Raw genomic sequence first — 20,863 nt, 5'->3', positions numbered from 1 at the left:
CTCATTAATTACCCTCATTTAACGGTGACCAGAAAAATATACAGTGCTCTAGGTGATGTTAAAAATCTGATGGTGCTATTTGCAAAGAATAGAGAGATTCTCTCAGTATCCTGGCTGACAATCTTCCTGAATAAAATTGGTCACTCACTTCATTTCTGTTTGTGGACATAAGTGTGCACAAATAGATTGCCATATTCACCTACAAACGCTACACTTTTCAGTAAGTCATGTGAAGTGCTTTGGGATGTCCTTCTGACATGAAAGGAGCTACATCACATGCAAGAATTATTATTATAATTCCCTCCATTGATTAAAATGAACTAGACTGCAAGATACAGTGAATGCCCAACAGTTGGGATTTTTTTTTACAACTCTTATGCAGGATAGCATCTCGGAGTGCTTAACAGTGGTGGCTTGACGCTGAGCCAGGGAGAGCGGGGGGTGACAATAGGCATGGCCGAAGAGGAAGGTCTTCAGTTATGATCTGAAGACTGGGATGGAGGAGACAAAGGCGGAGGGATTAAGGCAGAGTTTCATAGTTTTCGTCGGTAGTCGGTGTGTGTCTTGGTTCTGTGAATGTATGTGTGTGTCTCTGTGGGTCTGTGTACGTTGCTGGGACTTGAGAGGCGGGAGGTGGTGAGCTCTGTAGCCCCGTGGTGTAGTTTTTTTTTGGCGGAGCTTTGGGTCTGCATTGGTGACCCTCCCTCACCCCACCCCTCCAAATGGGCCACTCAGTATTTTGGTAAAGAAATTAATAAAAATGTTTTGCAATAATCTAATGTGTTATTTACTCATGTTTATTATCAATAAAGTTAAAAAATGTAGGTTGGCAGTAAAATGTACTTCAATAGCACCAATCAATTCTCTGGAAATTTTCAAATTTCTACACAATTTCTGGCAAATATTTCCACTTTTCTATTAGCCCAGGCTATCAACCATCTTGTTCCTGCACACCCTGTGAGTCGCTCCCTTATTTTCCCCTCGTTCAAGGCATGTCTGAAAACCTTTCCCCTTTGACCGCACAGCATTGCTAAGCGTTTTGACGTTTTGCCCAAGGTGAAGGGAAATGTAAATTGTATTGTATATTCACAGCACTTCTTTGTTGTGCCTTGAACATAACGATTTTTAATACTTTGTTCAGAAACATGCCATTAGTGAAGAAATATTTGTAAATAAATAAGGTGCCAGCCAAGCTCAGTTTCTAACATTCTCGCTTCTGAATGAGAACGTTGTGGTTTCAAGCTTACGTTGGGTTTATTGGGAGATGCCATCCCTCAGATGAGACATTAAAATAAAGGTCCTGTTTATTTGTTCAGATGGATATTAAGATCCCATGGCACAATTTGAAAAAGGAGTTTCTCCTGGTGCTTTGGTCAACAATCCCCCAGTAAAATTGGGATCAGGGAGGGTGGAGAGCAGGGGGTAAGAAGGATGACTGAAGGCACAGTCAAAGAGGAGGGTCTTCAGACGGGTCTTTGAAGGAGGTAAAGGAGGGGGTGAAGCAGAGGGACTGTGGGATGGAGTTCCAGAGGGTGGGGGCAGAGTGGTTGAAGGCTCACCCACTAATGGTGGCGGGGGCAAGGGACATGAAACAAACGAGCCCACTGAGTGGAGGGAGAAGGTAGGTTGGTAGGGGGTTAGAAAGTCACAGATAGGGAAGAGCAAGGCCATGGAGGGCTTTGAAGGTGAGGACCAGGTTACTGAACTGTATCCTCTGTGTGATGGGAAGTCAGTGGAATCTGGGTGAGGATGGGGGCAATAGGGTCACGGAGCCTGGTACAGGAGAGGACATGGGCTAGAGTTCTGAATGATGTGCAGCCTATGGAAGGAGGAGTTGAGGAGGCCGACAACAGGGAGTTTACGTAATTGAGCCTGGAATATTATGAATGTGTGCACGAGGGTCTCGTGAGATGAAAAAGCAATTGAGAAAGACTTTGAAACAGGATCCCCAAATTAGAGATGAAAAGAGCAATTAAGAAAGGGCAGTGCAAAAGTAAAGTTGTCTGATCTCTCAAAACAAAGGTTTTTCTGTAAACTGAATGTAATCTCAAAGGGCAGGAGAGTCACATCTACAATTTGTTTGAAAAACAAGGCGAGGCAGACGGTAAACTAATTTCAATCAGAATTTTGAAATCAGCACAGCTAAGTCATTTACAACCTGATTATAATCAATAGTTTCACAGTACAGTACTTATTACAGGACAAAGTCCAATGTTCAGGTGTGGAGCAAAAGCAGCGAAAAGCCAAGGTGGGGCCGATCTCCTGTCCCACTTACAGAAGAAAATTTAACATGGTGGCCCAGTTGCTCACTTGCTTAAATTGTCGTTCACTCTATATTTCCAAGATATTATGCATCACAAACTGGTCACATTTTCAAACTAAAACTAGGCTGCTGATTGCCCCTCCTAACAAACTAGCACTTGGCAGTGAAGAGGATTTCGGCTTAGCCATTCTTGACAAGCTGCCAAAACCAGCAGCCACGGGGCAGGAGATGGAGCCTCGCAAGTGAACTGTGCAGAATGTCTCTCCGCTGTCCCCAGTAGGCAGAATTTTGGTATCCACCCATGGCCTCTAACTTTCTTCTCATAGAATCATAATAATAATAATAATAATAATCCTTGCATTTGATATAGCGCCTTTTCACGTCTTCGAGACGTCTCAAAGCGCTTCACAGAATATACTGTAAAGTGAATTGACTGTATATTTCTGGGCGAAATGCGGCAGCCGATTGCGCACAGCGGTGTCCCGCAAACAGTCGTGGATTGAAGCGACCAATTTTATATATCCTTTTTCTTGTGGGATTATTATCAGGCGTGTGGAGTAAGGAAACTTGCCCAAGGTTTCGCCCTCTGCCGGGAATCCAACCCTGGTCTCTCGCTTGCGAGGCGAGCGCTCCGACCACTGAGCTACAGGACTCCATAAAGCACAGAAGGAGGCCATTCGGCCCGTTCTGTCTGCCGGCTCTTTTGAAAGAGCTGTCCAAGTCAATCCCACTCCCCCGCGCTCTCCCCAGAGCCCTGCAAAATTATTCTCCCCAACACGCTCTGTGGGCGACGGCCTGAGACGTCCCGAAGACGTAATAAAGACCAATACCAAATGCCCCCTCACCCCCTCCCGCATGGTCCTCTCCCTCCCCTTTGTTGATCTCTCCCCCCTTCCCCCCCACCTGTGCCCCTCTCCTGCGCCCCTCTAACCCCCTCCTGTGCCCCCCTCCCCCTTCCTGTGCCCCCCTCCCCCTTCCTGTGCCCCCCTCCTGTGCCCCCCTCCCCCTTCCTGTGCCCCCCTCTCCCCCTTCCTGTGCCCCCCTCTCCCCCTCCTGTGCCCCCCTCTCCCTCCCTCCTGTGCCCCCCTCTCCCTCCCATGCCCCCTTCTTCCCCCCTTTCCCCCCCCTCCCGGTTTCTCTCTCTCCCTCTGTACCCCTCACCTCGCTATGCCCCTCTCCCCCCTTTGCTCCCCTCCCTCCCATGCCACCCCCCCCACCCCCCTTTGCCCCACTCCCCCCTCTTTCCCCCTTCCTGTGCCACCCTCTCCCCCCCACCATTCCCACCCTTGTTCCTGTCTCTCCCCTGTACCCCTCTCCCCCCCTCCCATGGCCCCCTCTCCACACTTCGCCCCCAAACCCCCTTTGCCCCTCTCCCCCCCCCGGCACGTGGTGATAGTGAAAGTGAAACTCAGGTCGGGGCGCGGCTGCAGCTCAGGCCGCGGAGAGAGGGAGAGGGAGAGCGCCAGAGGCCTCTCCGACCCCACACCCCCCACACCGGATCAGACCCTCACCCCAACCTCGAGGACCATGTCGGGGCAGCGCCTGGGCCTGGGCCTGGGTCTGGCCGCGCTGCTGCTGCTCCTGTCACCGCCGCCGCGAGGTACAGTCCCGGGGCCCCGGGGGGGGGGGGGGGAGGCCTCGGCTCTTCACTGTCTCATGAGGCCGTCACCCGGAGCATCGCTGGGGTCCGGGATGGGGGGCGCGGGGGGTATGTCACGTGAGAGCGGGAAGAGGTGGAGGTCTTGAACCCAAATATTCAGTAAATGTTGACCCACCACTGTCTTCCCCCCCCCCCCCACCCCCCAGGGTACAGGGTGTCTAAACCCCCCCCCACCCCCCAGGGTACAGGGTGTCTAAACCCCCCCCCACCCCCCAGGGTACAGGGTGTCTAAACCCCCCCCCACCCCCCAGGGTACAGGGTGTCTAAACCCCCCCCCACCCCCCAGGGTACAGGGTGTCTAAACCCCCCCCACCCCCCAGGGTACAGGGTGTCTAAACCCCCCCCACCCCCCAGGGTACAGGGTGTCTAAACCCCCCCCCACCCCCCAGGGTACAGGGTGTCTAAACCCCCCCCCACCCCCCAGGGTACAGGGTGTCTAAACCCCCCCCCACCCCCCAGGGTACAGGGTGTCTAAACCCCCCCCCACCCCCCAGGGTACAGGGTGTCTAAACCCCCCCCCACCCCCCAGGGTACAGGGTGTCTAAACCCCCCCCACCCCCCAGGGTACAGGGTGTCTAAACCCCCCCCACCCCCCAGGGTACAGGGTGTCTAAACCCCCCCCACCCCCCAGGGTACAGGGTGTCTATTCCCCCCTTAGGATACAGGGTGTCTATTCCCCCTTTAGGGTACAGGGTGTCTATTCCCCCCCCCCCCCAGGGTACAGGGTGTCTATTCCCCCCCCAGGGTACAGGGTGTCTAACCCCCCCCCCCCCCAGGGTACAGGGTGTCTAAGCCCCCCCCACCTCTTAGAGTACAGGGTGTCTATTCCCCCCCCCCCCCCCGCCCTACCAGGGTACAGGGTGTCTATTCCCCCCCCCCCAGGGTACAGGGTGTCTAACCCCCCCCCCTTAGGTACAGGGTGTCTATCCCCCTTCCCCCCCCCCCCTAGGGTTCAGGGTGTCTATTCCCCCCTTAGGGTACAGGGTGTCCATTTCCCCCTTAGGGTACAGGGTGTCTATTCCCCCCTTAGGGTACAGGGTGTCCATTTCCCCCCCCCACCCCAGTACAAGTGACACCTATTATAACAATAATAATCCTTGGATTTGATACAGCGCCTCGTCACGTCTTCGAGGCGCCTGAAAGCGCTTCACAGGACACACTGTAAAGGATTTTGAGGGCGAAATTTGGAGTTTCTATTTTGCTTCCAATTGTGCTCGTCTTCAAGTGACGGAATAGATCACGTTGTGACACGCGTAGTCTTTTTGGTCTGTGTTTCCGAGAGGGGCAATGGAGGAATTATTCGCTTGTTAACAGTTTAGGTGGGTCAAATGTATTTACGTTTCTTTTCCTGAATAATACTGAATTGCCTTTATTTATATCGACAGCCGCAAGGATGACATTGAGAACGAGTCCTGCTGAATGTTTGGTAAATGAAGACGTATCCCTACAGTGTGAAATTGCTGACCTGACGGGCATTACGTTGGACAAAAACCACCTTGGAGTTCTGTGGTCCTTCACTGATGATATTTTTAAGTATATTAACGGAGCCTTATTCAAATTGGGGAAAGGCGTTGAGCTGCTGGAATCTTCCATCCTAAAAGGGAACATGTCGCTGTTGTTGAAAAACGTGACGATGAAACAAATGGGAGAATATAAGTGCACAGTATTTGTGCCCCCAAATGAGCAAGCTACTGGCACTGTACGTCTTGAAGTTTTAGGTAAGCTGCTGGTGATTGATGCAAACATTACTTAAGAATCCTATAACCTTGGTTTTGATATACCACCTTTCCCATTGGGAGGATTTCTCAAAGCGCTTGTAGCTTGTAAAAAGGAATGCTAAATGTTTGTTTTGTATACAATAATAATAATCCTTGCATTTGGTGTAGCGCCTTGTCACTTTGATTCATAATTTTAACTGTAAAGTGATAGTGTATTTGTAGGTATTTATGTTACACTACAACACCTGTGTTTGTTCTGGCAGCACGGCCCTCAGTGATTGTGGTTTCAGAAGAAACGGTGGAATTCGGCCTTGGAGGAGAGATGACCTTGGATTGTCAGCTAAATGGATTTTATCCTTGCGAAGCCAGTGCTGAGTGGTTTCAGAAGATGCGACAAGGAGAAAAGAAGCAGTTAACAGATATATGCATTAGCCAAAGAGTCATTGACACTGATGGACTGTGCAATATGTCCATTCAGGTTCGACTGTTACCTGTCAAAGAAGATATTGGCAGCACTTTCGAATGTGAAGCAAAACACAAGACGTTTAAAAAGCCATTCTCCGTGGAAGCTCATGTTACTTTGAAAGGTCAGTTGCAGTGGTCTTTGTTGTTTATTAAAATGGCAAACATAACCTCTGATTCAAAACGTAGGTGGAAAGGTGACGAGGTACAAATCGGAGAGATTTTTTTAAAAAGGGTTTTGAAGATAGGGCTAAGGCGTGGACTTCTAGATGAAATTCTAAGATTGAGATTGAGATGAGGGATTTTGGGAGGGAGTTTCAGAGAACGGAAGCATAGTTTGTTCAAGCTTGGCCACTGATGGTGGGGAAGCCAGACATGCCAGAGGACTCAGTTTGTGGAGTGGGCAGGAGAGTGAGGCTGGAGGAAATTGGAGAAGTTTGAATGTGACAAAGGTGTGGAGGGATTTACCAATGTCAGGATCTTGAAGTTGATCTGATGAGGGTACAGGGAACAGTGGAGCTAGGCAAGGATGAGGGTGTTGGTTAACACACAGATCCTTGTGTGGGAGAGGATGTGCGATAAACTGTGCTACCTACTGTTCAGCAGAAACAGCCACATTAAGTTGCAAGGCCATAGACCTGCGAGGCACTTGTTTTAACACAGGTGAAAATTCTCAACCAAGATGAAGTATTGAGAAAGTATGCTTGAAATATCCTTACTGGGTAATGACACAGCCCATTTTCTCCAGAAAATTCCATGTTGTTCTGCAAAATGTACGATACTGATAGGTCTGATCTTTGTTGGTCTCCCTGATTAAGTATTAGGCACTTGTTATTCTCTGCTGTAGCATTCTGAGCAATTGAAAACCAAAGTTAATTTGAAAAGTATTTTAACAAAATGTTATTTATTTTTGTTCACAGAGGCAGAAATTCGTATTTCTCAAGGATCGGTCGTTGCAAGTATCGTCATGAGCATTATATTCACTGTTGCAGCAATAATATTTGGGATCTATGCTTACATGAAGTACTTTTATAAAGGTAATCATTTGGAAATTTTGTGTGCTACTAATAGGGAATATATCTGTGGTAAGGTGACCCTGCGCAAACTAGCAGTTTAAGGGGGTGAAAGCTCCTCTGTCCAGTAGTTATGTAGATTTTCTTATGTATCTTGTATGGAACAGACATGTTGTAGTTGCTTGATTATCTCTTTTTCCCTCCACTCTAACTTATTCATAGACACTTTTGTTTGGCCAGTTAAGTGTCGACTCCCCTTGTCATCCCATCATGTGTGTCCTGTCTGTACTAAAGAGCAATCCTTTCAGTCCCATTTATCTGCCCTTTCTCCATACCTCTCCTTTTTAGGTATGAATCTAGTTCCCTCTCTCAAGCTAATATTAAGAGGGTATCAGATGCGAATGGAGCTGCTCATAAAAATATAATAATCCTTGCATTTGATATAGCGCTTTTCACGACTTCTAGATAATAATAATAATAATCCTTGCATTTGATATAGCGCTTTTCACGTCGGGAGGACGTCCCAAAGCGCTTCACAGAACACACTGTAAAGTAAATTGACTGTATATTTGTGGGCGAACGCGGCAGCCAATTGCGCACAGCAATGTCCCACAAACAGTCGTAGCTTGAAAATGACCAATTTATTATTGTTTTTGGTTTTGGAGGGATTATTATTAGGCTCTGTGTGGAGTAAGGAAACTTGCCCAAGGTTTCGCCCTGACCTGCCTGGAATTGAACTCAGGTCTCTCGCTTGCAAAGCGAGTGCTCTAACCACTGAGCTACAGGACTCCACATGTCTCAAAGCGCTTCACAGAATATACTGTAAAGTGAATTGGTTGTATATTTGTGGGAGAAACACGGAAGCCAATTGCGCACAGCAGCGTCCCACAAACAGTCGTGGATTGAAGATGTTAGAGAAACGCAATTTGAAATGTTCTCGGCTTTGACTTATTTCGTTTTATTCTCAGTTCCACCAAAAATTTCAGGTATCAAAATACCCGCTCGTATTGTACACCGAGAATTGGCTGAATTAATGTGCCACGTCTCTGGATTCCAACCCGAAGCTATTTCTATTTTCTGGTACCTGAAGAACATGAAGGAAGGGCAGAATAAATTGATTGGGCAATATGTTAAAAGTCAAATGCAAAGTTTACCTTTTGGTGGTAAAAAGAACAAAAACCCAGACTCTGAGATCGCAATCTACGAGAATCTTCATCAGTGGGAAGTCAAAACAGCCAATGTTTATAAAAATAAAGATGGAACATTCAGTCTCTCCAGCATTCTTTGTATCTTTCCTGACATAAATGAGCACAACCAAGCCAAAATCATGTGCGAAGTGATCCATCCATCTGGCAAAGGAGTCATCAAAACCCTCTCTTTAGATGTTACTGGAAGTAAGTGAACAAATGTCAATTAATAGTAACTTCTATTACGCGTAGCTGCTGTGAAATTTTTTGCTTGGAGCACACATGTCTCCAATTTGTGCCCATTGTAATTATAGTCGCAAGTTGCTATGGCAATGCCTTCTCAAACCTCATCGTTTATGGGCGATCTAAATCTGTACCGAAGATCCATGATTTTGAATTCTTGGGTTAATGTCTTGTTGAATTCTCTCCACCATCTTTTCCCCAATTACTTTCTGGTGAATAAAACAGCACATCCATACAGTTCACTCAGATGCTGCACTCCAGCATCTGATTACACTGGTTTCTGGATCTAATCTGTTAGTCAGATACCAAATCTGTATCCTTAAATCCAGTCCAGGAGTGTTTGAGATGTGCCTGAAAATCTTTCATTTGGAAATTGCACAGCATTGTGACAAATCTTTAAATTTGGTCTTAATTTGGAAACTGCAGTTTATATATTTTAAAAAAACTTCCAAATTAAAAGTAAATTTTCTACAATTCCATGCAGCCTTAAGCCCAAATTCACACTGTAATAAACAGTAGTATCAACTATCTCTGGTTCCTTGGTTTGATTGTTTTACCAAATCCCAAGTTAGTAATTCATGATACATTGTAGAAAAATAATGTGTTCTCTATCAACAAATGATATTACTATCAAGTGACTATTTACCTTCACAGCTAATGTGGGATTCCAACCAAAGTAATGTTTTTTTTTTCTTTCCCTTTAGTTCCTCCGAAATTGGATGAAATAATTCAACCTCCTATTGTGCTTCATAACAATTCAGTCATGTTGACGTGTCCCATTAATTTTTTCAAACCAAGTCACTTGGTTATCAAGTGGTACAAAATAAAGGATGATGGGGAGAAGCGTCCCATAGTAAAATGTATTAATGGAGTTGATGAAAGCTGGTGTGCAGCAGAGTTTTCCCATAGTCTGAGTGAATTCAGTTATCCTGACCACACTCAGAGTGTTCGCAGTATGCTGCTATTCAATGCAACAATTGAAGAAACTGAAAACAGTCAGTACTTTTGTGAAGTTCAGCATATTGCCTTGCAGAACCCAGTTGAGAAATTTGTCAAACTGCAAGTTAAAGGTAATTCTTTTACATTCACCTACAAATAAGCAGTCACTACACTTTACGTAAAAGCACATTGATACGTTTCAACGGCTGATAAGATGCTTTATCAAATGCAAGGATTACTGTATGAAATATGTTGGAAGCAGTTATAAGCTGTTCATTTTCTTTTCCAGCTTTTCCAATCCTGAATACCATTGTGAGTGACCCACCAAACTCTGTAGTTGGAGAGAAACTGACTTTGTCCTGCAAAGTGCATTCATTTTATCCGAAAGAAATAGTGGTTCGTTGGTTTAAAGACAAGGATCTTATTGAAACCGATGAGGTGCTGAAGATAACTCAAGGTTCTCTTGAGAAAAACGTGTTTGAACTGACCAGTCAATATGCATTTACTGTGTCGCTCTTAGACCTGAAATGTGTGTACAAATGTGAGGTTAATCATGAGAGTCTTATGTATCCAAGAGTCGAAGAATACATTCCTGAAAACCTGGGTATGTTTGAAGTTTTTTTCTGCCAAGTAATTTTGTGAAGCACATATTCCAGAAGAATACATTTGTTTTTTGTTTCAATTATTGATACTTATTGAATTAATTTGGATGAACATATATGTTGGGATGAAGATTGAGAGTTTTCACCTATTTTGTGCTTTTCAGTTGATTTGAAACCGTAATCGTACCTTACATTTTTTCTTCCACTTTCTCTGTATTTCAGTGGCTTTCCCAAAGGTATCAGAAGTGTTGAGCGACCCTTCCATCCCTGAAATCGGAAAGGAATTGACTTTAACCTGCACGATAAAAGAGTTTTATCCAAAAGACATTCAGGTCGAGTGGTTCAGAGACAATGTGGCAATGGAAATGAATGGGAAGTACGGAACAATTACGAAAGAATCATCCAGTGAATATGGTCTGAACTGTATAGTTACCACAGTCACCCTTACTCCAACCACTGATGACCATCAAGCCAAATACACAGTAGAAATTTGCCATTCAAAATCATCAACCAAACCTTACAGGCATACTTATCAACTGTTGATTAAAGGTAACTTGAACAATATTTAATTGCAGGACATTACAAATGTCCATCAATACGTAAGGAAATGAGGTGGGAACTATGAGCAATGTAGGGGATGAGAGTAATCCCAAAAATTATGCTAGACCAATAGGTATGCTGTTACTATACCATGTTGCTTTTGAAGTGGTAACTTTAATAAACCATTTGAAGTAAAACTGGACAATCCAGGACAAATGATGGTATACAGTATATATATTAGTCTGTGCTCAGGGAAAATCGAAGTCCAATTGTCCCCAGAAAATATAACTTTTACCATTAGACTGATGCTAAGTCTTTATTAATCTTCATCGCTCTGCTTCCCTTTTTCCAAAGTTCTAAAGGCGAACAACAAAGAAGAAATTCAAAGGACAGTCTTTACCGATTTTTTTGCTATTCTGTTTGTGTTTAAAGGTAGCAAAAGAAACACAAGACTGTACTGGCACCTTTCTTTCCTCCTCGCGCCCCCCCCACCCTCAAAATAAATTGTACCTGAAGCTAGTGTTTTATGTAAGATAATGTGCCCGTGAAAAAGATGCTTAATTCTTTGTGTTCCCAGCTCTCTTTGCCATGATTTGCTGGTTTAACACAAGCTTTATTCAAATAGAAATTGTGTCTCTTGCACTGGTTAGTGCTTGTTCATGTTATCAGAAACCATGGAGAGTTAACAATTTGTGTAGACATGACATATCTAGACAGTTTAATAAAATAGATTCATCAGGACTTATTCATATTTGTACCTATTAAGAATTTTTCTAATCTTGTTACAGGTTCTCCCAGATTTTCAGAATTCGTACTGGAACCAAAGATTCTTAAGTTTGGTAAACACTTAACTGTGTCCCAAACAATGAATGGCCTTTGTCATAAAGATTTTAGTATTGAGTGGTACAAAGGGGACAATCGTGTTACTGAAGGAGTTGTGAATTCCAGTCTAACTCAGGAACTTCAAAACACTTACAGCATGATAAGTTGTTTGAAATTCCTCCTGACTGCAGACGACTTTGAAAAAGATTTAATTTTTCATTACAAAGAAAATAACAAAACAGACGTGTTCAAAAGACGTTGTCATTTGCCTCTAAAACGTGAGTATATTCTGAGCATTTAATATATTTCTGAAATCTTGCAACAAATTTTCACATTACTGACCTTTTTTGGACTTAATAGTGTTCATTGCATGGGTAGAAGGTCTTATTTAGCATGAGACTGATGCACTTTTGCATTTTATTGTTGGATTGTCAGTCTTTTCCGTTGAAGCATATTATTAATGATAAGACATTACCTCCATTTATGCAGTGCAATCTCCAGCATTGTTTTGGAATGTCAGCCTGGACTGGCTTGAACTCACTACTTCTGGCTCGGAGGCAAGTGAGTAGCACTGAGCCAGCCTGACACATAACATCTTGTTAAAGTTCAGAACAGTTTTATTCCTTCTCGTTAATTGTGTCATCATGTGGTTGCTATCGTGGATCTTACATTAAGCATTGCTTCTGTGTTTTCAGGTGTACCTCCTAAGGTGTCAGAAATCATACACAAACCTGATCGACCCAAAATTGGTGAAACATTAACATTGTCTTGCACGGTTGATGACTTTTGCCCAGGGGACATTGCCATTCTGTGGAGTAAGGGATGGACGGATTTTGCCGAAGAACAATTTGTACAGGTGCCCCGCATTGGTGAAAATGGACTTTACTCTACATTTACACAGCTAGAAGTTGAGCTGAAACCAGATGATGAACCAGAGGAATTTAGTTGTGAAATTCGACATGCAAAAACAAATGATGTTGTGGAGAAGTTTACCAGCCTGTTGGTTTAGGTATGTCCTCTTCTTACTTAGAAAATTTCCACGATACACTTGTTATATTTCTAGTGATTGGGAGACATCTGGAAACAGATGGGTGAGTGCTCCAACGGATATAAAATCTCTATAACTGGACTATTTCTTTGGTGTGTGGAGCAGAGCAAGGGCTCAAAATGTGGGAATCCATGAATGGATAAGGTGTGTTTTGAGATGATTTTTAATGAAAAATGTAAATAAATATAAAGTTCAGAAGACGTAAATGGATTTATTTTAATTTTATTACACAGACTGTTTCCATCGGTGAGTGCCACATAAGCAACACTGAGATAAAATGGAATGGCTGAAAAAAATTGGACAATCTGTGCGTGAACCTTGATAGTGATGACTTTGGCTTTTGATATGGTGTCTGATCTCGTATTGATTGCATTAAATGTATTGCACCAATGGGTATGAGGGTTAGGATTTTTAGTATATCATAGAATCATGGAATTATACAGCACAGAAGGAGGCCCTTCGGCCCATCACGTCTGTGCCGGCTTTTAAAAGACCTATCCAAATCAATCCCACTGCCCTTTCCCCATAGCCCTGCAAACTTGTCCTCCCCAAATAATTATCTGAAGTCAATATATACTTTGTGAAACAGTACTGCTTATATTATGAAAAATGTTCCAGTCATTTACCACAACTGGACGATGTACAATGAGGTTTATATAAAAGTGGAGAGGCTTTTTTCAAATAACAAAAAGACATTTCTTTCAAGAAAAATGCCTTGCAGAATAATAATAATAATAATAATCCTTGCATTTGATATAGCGCTTTTCACGTCGGGAGGACGTCCCAAAGCGCTTCACAGAACACACTGTAAAGTGAACTGACTGTATATTTGTGGGCGAACACGGCAGCCAATTGCGCACAGCAATGTCCCACAAACAGTCGTAGATTAAAAATAACCAATTTTATTATTGTTTTTGGTTTTGGAGGGATTATTATTAGACGTGTGGAGTAAGGAAACTTGCCCAAGGTTTCGCCCTCTGCCTGGAATTGAACTCAGGTCTCTCGCTTGCAAAGCGAGTGCTCTGACCACTGAGCTACAGGACTCCACAATTGAGATTATTTAGAAATGAAGTGAATGTAATGCAGCCAAACAGGGCAGCTAATTTGTACAACAATGAGATGAGTAACCAATTAATTTGAATGGGGTAGGGGATTTTGATAATCAGGAAAGAGTCTCCATGTTTCTTTAAAGTTGTTTTATTGGATTGGGGAGAGATATTCACAAGATCGGTTTGGATAACGATGGCCCTTGGCCTCTGGTTCTTCCACAACACCCACCCAACTGTTCCCCCTCTGGACAGCACCAAACTGCTTTTTAAATGAGTTTAATGTCTCAATCACCCTTCTTGCCAACCATTTCCAGTCATAAATAACAGTGGTCTGGGCAGTTTATTTAAATCTGTAGTTAAATGAAGGGTAGTGTAAAGAATTGAAGAAGGGAGAAAAGAGAATGTGGAAAACAGAGAGATGAGGAGTTTTGGTCCAAAGTGACGGCCAATTTGTGAACTCAGAGAGAATTAGAAACTTCAGATCAAGTACCCTCTCTCTATAAAATTTTAACACTCTGAGTCATGCACACATAGTTCCTTTAACACCAAATGTTTCTTACCCCACCCACACCTACAAGCGAAACTTTGACAGAAAAAATATTGTATTCTCAGCTCACAGTGTTGGCATTGAATGTTTACTCTTGCTCTTTGCCAAATCACCTATGACTCGCACTTTGAAACTACACAACTGGTCAAAAGAAAGCGACTCAGACAATACTGAGATATGTTTGGTATTTTAAGAAATCATTTTAGAATAGAAGCCTACTTTAGAGATTCAAACTGCAAGCCAAAAAATATCTTGAAGCTGTACAAAAAAAGGATGGTGTGTCTACACACGGTGCTAATGAGATGGACATATGTTTGCACTACATTTTTAATAATGTGCCTTATTTTCTTTTCAATATTCATTGTTTTGTAAAGGTAATGTACATTTGTAAATATTTTAAATACTTTTGTAAAACTGTGACTACATTGTACTAGGTCAAATGAACTAACATTTGATGAAAAAGAATGAAAATGTTATCACATAATCAATGTGTGCACTAATGAACTTGTGTAAATTTCCTTTCGAATGGAGTTTAATTAAATGCATGGCTCAAAACATTTTTATATTTTTATAATATGTTTAATTGTACCATGCTAAATAAATATACAGAGCATTGTGTTCCATGTGTTGCTTGAATTATAACAAAAACACTAAATTCATGGAGAAGAACTTCATTTAAAACCATAAATATTTCCAAAAGGCTGAATGTCCTGTGCAGAACAGAGTACTTTTTATTGCACCTTATTCGGTCAATGTCTCAAAGGGCTTTATAGTAACTGGTGCTGTGCATTTTCATTGACAAATGCAGCAACTGTTTACACAACTGAGGTCCCACAATCAGCCTTGAGCAGAATGAACAATTAATCTGGACAAAGGGGGAAACACATTTTATTTAGCTTGTGTCAGCCTGGCTCAGTGGTAGCACTCCTGCCTCTGAATCAGACGTTTGTGGGTTCAAAACCTACATTGCTGCGCTGAATTGTACTACCGCACTAGCCCACAGATACACAGTCCCTCCCTCCATTTCACAGTAACTCCTGTGAAGCGTTTTGAGACACCTGAGCCAGGCAGGTCTGCAAGTACTCCAGGGCACCGCTAATGACAGCACAGTCTTGCTCATTAGTAGGACTTCGAAGGGCAGACAAGTGGTATAAACTTTTCCTGCTCAGCCCTCATTAACCCTGCTAGCCAAAGCCCTAATGGTTAGGGTGGTCGTAGCTGGACAAGCAGCCTGAAAGCTTGCCAGACGATAATAATAATAATTATTGCATTTGATATAGCGCTTTTCACGTCGGGAGGACGTCCCAAAGCGCTTCACAGAACACACTGTAAAGTGAATTGACTGTATATTTGTGGGCGAACGCGGCAGCCAATTGCCCACAGCAATGTCCCACAAACAGTCGTAGATTGAAAATGACCAATTTATTATTGTTTTCGGTTTTGGAGGGATTATTATTAGGCGTGTGGAATAAGGAAACTTGCCCAATGCTCTCAATGGCTAGCTATAAATGCAGCTTTAGCTGGTTAGACTCCAGCAGTACCCTAATGGATACTCTGGAATCCCCAAGCTTTGGCTCTTTCCTTTCTGCACCTGATGCTCTCTGGAATTAGGTAAACAAAATGAATCACTCCAGAGATATATCACACATTCCATTCCAATAAATATCTCTGGAATTTCCATGTGTAGATGGATGAAACTATGTTCAGTTTGGAAACTCTTAAGCACAGTGATGGGTTTGTGCATGGATCAGACACCCTGCTGACCAAAAACAGTGCATCTGACGTTGCTGTGCTTCCTCCATCCTCTCCAAAAATTGCTGCTATGATCTCAAATTCTCTGTCTAAAGCTTAGCAGTACAAGTAAACAAAAGACTCACATTTGGTTTACTTGTTTACACTGATACATTTCTCCCTGCCGGGACTCTAATCCACCTACAGCAGTATTAAAGCAAAGACGATTTATATCTGGTTGACACCTGAGATCTGACCCCACATCAGTTGTGTTCAAGAAGTAAACAGCGTAGTAATGGCAACACTACACTGGATGCTATGATCTCAAATTCCAGCAGGAGGATTGAACCCATAACTCCATTGATCCAGAGATCAATTATACTAGCCAACATGTGCTAGTTGCTAAATTTAGGTCTTGGGACATCGCTATTCAAATGTAGTTCGTTAATATTATTATTATTGGCTGTTGTTCTTTTGGCATAAATAACTAATCTTATAGAAGCTCCCTCGCACATGGCCTGGGGGGAATGGAGGATGGGAGAAGGGGGGGAGATGATCATAGGCGCAGTGGAAGAGGTAGGTTTTCAGGTGAATAATGAGGGGTAAAGCAGAGTTGATGAGTTTGCAGAGGTTCGGACCCATGAAAGTGCTGATAACTGGACTATCGTAAATTAACTCTCATTTGCAACTGATTTGGGAAATGCTTTTTACAGCAGGTTTGAATCCATATATTGTGAACCCATCAATTGCTAAAGTATTAATATTGCGTGGAAATGGTGCGGGACGCAATTTGCACATGGTGTGATTTCTGTTTGCATCTAATTTCGAACGAGTTGCAGGTGTTCCGTCCACAAACACTTAACAAGCTGGAGCTGTGAGCAATCTGTGAAAGATCTGCAGTTTGTTTTCGACGTGGGGAAGGAACGAAGAGGGTCTTGATATGTGCCCCATGGGGGAGTTTAAAGCTGTGTTACCTCCTGCAAAACAAGGATCTTCGCCACTTCGTGAACCCGATGTAAGTGTTTTAACATCACCTCACGGTTTTACACACCAAACACAACTGACGCGGTCCCAGGTCTCAGGTGTCAACCACATGTAAATCATGTTTGCTTTTGCACTGGGGTTGGTTTGGAGCGTTGATCTGGTGAAATGTATCACCAGTGTTAGCCCAAGGTGATTGTTTTATCTACCTGTCCTGCCGTGCTTTGGAGAGACAGACGTGCAGGAAAATTGCCCTTTTTAATGACATGCAATGGAAGATTAAGCTGCAGGAGTTGAAATTTGACCTTGGCAGGTGTGTTTAGCCCTTTGTACTTTGGTAGACTTTTGCAGTACGGTACCAACGTTAGTTCAACAAGAAGCATATTAATTGCCTTCATGCAGTGCGTGCAATTGCAATAAAATACTCCCCCCATACCCTTCTAACCGGCATTTGATTGCCAAACAGCTCGTTGAGACATGCTTTGCCTTAGCTTTCTCTCCTCCCACCAGCACCATTTTGTATGTAAGGAAATTCAGAGCGTTTTAATCATTTACAGTGGAGTCTGTAACAAAATGCTTCCTTTGGATCTTGAGAAACCAATGGTTGGCTTAATCCCAACTGAAGAGCCACTCTGGAACAGTGTACCTAAGGCTACTTGACCAACGTTGTAATGTAATGGGTCTTGATGTAAAGATCTGACTACAGTACACATTCCTTGACTTGCATTAAGAGGAATAAGTGTTGTGTTTCCTGTGATATTTCGCTAAATGAACGAGTGGTGTTATCGTACAAGTCAGCAGGGACTTATCATGACCAGGAACTTGTCAATCAAGTGCTTGTTATTCTGCTCCCCAGAGAGCGAGAATCAGGGAATAGGCTCTGTGGTTATGTTGGTTTCAACAAATTAAAAAGTCTGGTCTGTGCATTTCCCAGAAATTTCTTTCTCTGTGACTGTGTCGTGTTTCCCGTACACCTCACCCTTAACATTGCGGTTAGACTTCCAACTGTGCACTCAGTGAATCGTGTGTATTGGACTGTATGTTTGCGCCATCCAGTGGGCAATTGGGCGCTGCAGGAACACCTCGTTTGATAATAATAATAATCATCTTTGTATGTAATGTAGAACCTGGTCACGCCGTCGAGATGTCTCCAAGTGCTTTTCAGGATATACTTTCGCCCGCAAAATATACAGTCAATTCACTTTATTGTGTATTCTGTGGAGCGCTTTAAGGGCTCCTGGATGCTACCCTGCATGTAGGATGCTTTATAAATGCAAGTTGTTGTTGTCTCCAAGAGGTGATAAGGCGCTATGTCAAAACACCAGGATTATTATTACTGTAAAGTAGATTGACTGTGTATTTTATGGGCAAAATGTGCTGTTGGATGTTATCTAAGCTGGAGTTAGAGTTGCCGTGTGGCCAAAATTGTGTTTTAACGGATTTGATATGAAATGAATTTTGCACTTTTCACCCCTATATCGGATATGAAGGTGGTATAGCCATGATCTATACTGCACCACTTGTGTCCTGAGCCCATTTATCAAATGCTAACAACCAAAGCAGAGGATTGATGGACGTGTATGAACTTGAAAGATATTTGAATGGCTTGGAGCCAGCCAGAGGGGTTTTCAAGGATGCAAAAAAAGTTTCACTCACAAAACATAGTCAATTCACTTTACAGTATACTCTGTGAAGTGCTTTGTGACATCTCAAAGTGAGAAAGTGCTATATCAAATGAAACGATTATTACTATTATCAAGGTTAGAAAGTGGAAAGATGAATTGTCTACAACTAGCCAACAACAACAATCTTGCATTTTTATAGGACCCCTCATACAGGGTAGCGTCCCAGAACTCACTACGCTTCACAGAAAACTCTGAAGCACACTGAGACACATTTGACATAAGACACGATGTCCAATGCAAGGATTATTTTTCACTGTGGCCAGACTAATTTGAAATGCAGTAAAGTATGACAAATGGAAACAATTGAAACTATTTCTTAATAACGAAGTAGACTATATGGATTGCATTGTGTGATTTATTCCGTAAATGAATCCTGCAATGGGGTCTTAACTTGTGGTTGTGTTTTAAGGGGATTTGAATCCTTGCGGGGCAAATCCTTTAAATAGACTGAGAAATGCTGTGCCAGTTTTTGTCAGTGAAGGTCACAGCCATTTTATGAACAGCAATGGGTAATATGAGGAAGCACTACTCTTTCAAAAGGGAAGTGCAGACTCGATGAGCTGAAGAATTGTGTCGTATTCTGTGTATTTCTATTTTCCTGAATTGTATAGTAGTCTTTTGTAGGTCAATTGTCTGCACATTTTATAGTCATTTTAAATGCTCTGGAACTGTGGTGGAAGCTAGTTTATTTAAGAATGTCTTGCAGTAAATCCAGCTGAATAAAGTAGAATAAAATACCTTGGCCAAACCAGTGCAATGTGATTTAACAAAATATCATGGCCTTTTTGTTTGTTTGGTCAACTGGGAGTCTTCACACCTGTAATCGGCACATTTAAGTACCCAAAGGCCAGTATTCTACAGGGAAAAAACATAGAAATTACATAGAAATAGAAAGCATCTGAATGAATCAGGCACAGGTTAGCAAGAACCAAGGCGTATTGGCCAACCAGTGTCAAAAAGTGCTCACCCCCCCCCAACATTCGCACGTGTCTAGGTAAGTCCGTGTTCGATCGGTAGTGTGTTCAGTTTTTTCTTGATTGAATATTTCTTGATTAATAGCATAAATTTATAGCCTAAATCAAGAAATATTCAATCACAGAAATTTATTTTGTTGGCTGACCATAATGGTTGGCCACCCCTGTTAAGGTGTGTATCTACTAGAGTTTTACTAGCCAAAACTGCACAGGTCACCACTGCAAATGTTGTCTGGTAAACTTCCTACCGATTGTCCTGCTGCTTGGCCACTTTACTCATTGGGTCTTAGACTTCCAGCATTAATGAGAGATGACTATGTAAAACACCCGCCCACCCCAAATGGCTGATCTATCTCTTCCAAGTCCATCTGAGTAATCAGCTGTTAACCATAACTTAAGAGTCCTGAGCTCCTATCTTGCTCAGGAATGGGACTACTGTGTAAAAATGTAGTCCTGAAGCTCAGTGGTTAGAGCACTTGCCTGGCAAGCGAGAGACTTGGGTTTGATTCCCGGTACGGTGAAACCTTGGGCAAGTTTCCTTACTCCACACACCCGATAATAATCCCTCAAGAAAAAAAACAATAATAAATTGGTCACTTCAATACGCGACTGTTTGTGGGACACTGCTGTTTGTAATTGGCTGCTCCGTTTTGTCCAGAAATATACAGTCAATTCACTTTACAGTACATTCTGTGAAGCGCTTTGTGACACCTCGAAGATGTGAAAAGTGCTATATCAAAATCAAGGATTATTATTATAATTTTCCCCACAAAATATAATCTATTTGTTTTATAGCATGTCCTGTGAACTATTTTGAAATGTCTCAACTATGTAATATGCTACTATATCAAATGCAAGTATTTATTATTAATTATTATTGCCAACATCAACACAGTGGATCTATTGCCTTAAAGGTCTCCCCTCTTCCTCCTTCCCTCTCTGAACTGTATCTACAAGTGAAGTCCTGAAGCATATTGGTTAGAGCTCTCGCCTCGCAAGTGAGAGAGCTTGGGTTCAATTCCTGGGCAGGGCGAAGCGTGAGGTAAATGTCCTTACTCCACATGTCTCTGTTTACCTAGCAGTAACTAGGATCCCGGTAGCTATAATCGATTGGCGGATCGCTTTTCCGGGAGTAATAATCCTTTCAAAATAAATAATAATTTGGTCACTCAATCCACAACTATTTGTGGGACACTGCTGTGCGCAATTGGCTGCCATGTTTCGCACACAAAATATACAGTCAATCCACTTTACAGTAGTCTGTGGTGTTTTAAGACATCTTGAAGACATGATGATAATAATAATAATCCTTGCATTTGGCACAGTAACTTATGTCTTATCAAATGCAAGTATTATTGTTGTTGCGAATGTTGTAGTACAGAACAGGTGGAGTTCCTTA

At 42.8% G+C, this 20,863-nt stretch overlaps 1 protein-coding gene across 1 annotated transcript; it reads left to right on the top strand.

Annotated features, from left to right (window-relative positions):
- The first annotated feature begins 5,208 nt into the window (after positions 1-5,208).
- On the top strand, positions 5,209-12,964 carry LOC103174893. Its single transcript, XM_007887495.2, has 10 exons — positions 5,209-5,641; positions 5,905-6,228; positions 7,024-7,140; positions 8,085-8,510; positions 9,251-9,616; positions 9,775-10,089; positions 10,310-10,636; positions 11,416-11,727; positions 12,145-12,458; positions 12,731-12,964. The coding sequence occupies exons 1-9, from the start codon at positions 5,317-5,319 to the stop codon at positions 12,456-12,458; spliced, it is 2,826 nt and encodes a 941-aa protein (XP_007885686.2). The 5' UTR covers positions 5,209-5,316; the 3' UTR covers positions 12,731-12,964.
- Positions 12,965-20,863: the final 7,899 nt, after the last annotated feature.

This window comes from Callorhinchus milii, unplaced genomic scaffold (genome assembly GCF_018977255.1).
Source record: "Callorhinchus milii isolate IMCB2004 unplaced genomic scaffold, IMCB_Cmil_1.0 Scaffold17, whole genome shotgun sequence".
Classification (NCBI taxonomy): domain Eukaryota; kingdom Metazoa; phylum Chordata; class Chondrichthyes; order Chimaeriformes; family Callorhinchidae; genus Callorhinchus; species Callorhinchus milii.
Note: the sequence above shows the minus strand (reverse complement) of the source record. Positions and strands in the feature narration are given on the sequence as shown.

Coding starts and splice junctions, on each gene's coding strand:
- LOC103174893 (XM_007887495.2), top strand. CDS start 5,317: ATGACATTGAGAACGAGTCCTGCTGAATGTTTGGTAAATGAAGACGTA. Junction 5,642..5,904: donor TGTACGTCTTGAAGTTTTAG/GTAAGCTGCTGG, acceptor TTGTTCTGGCAG/CACGGCCCTCAGTGATTGTG. Junction 10,637..11,415: donor TTATCAACTGTTGATTAAAG/GTAACTTGAACA, acceptor ATCTTGTTACAG/GTTCTCCCAGATTTTCAGAA.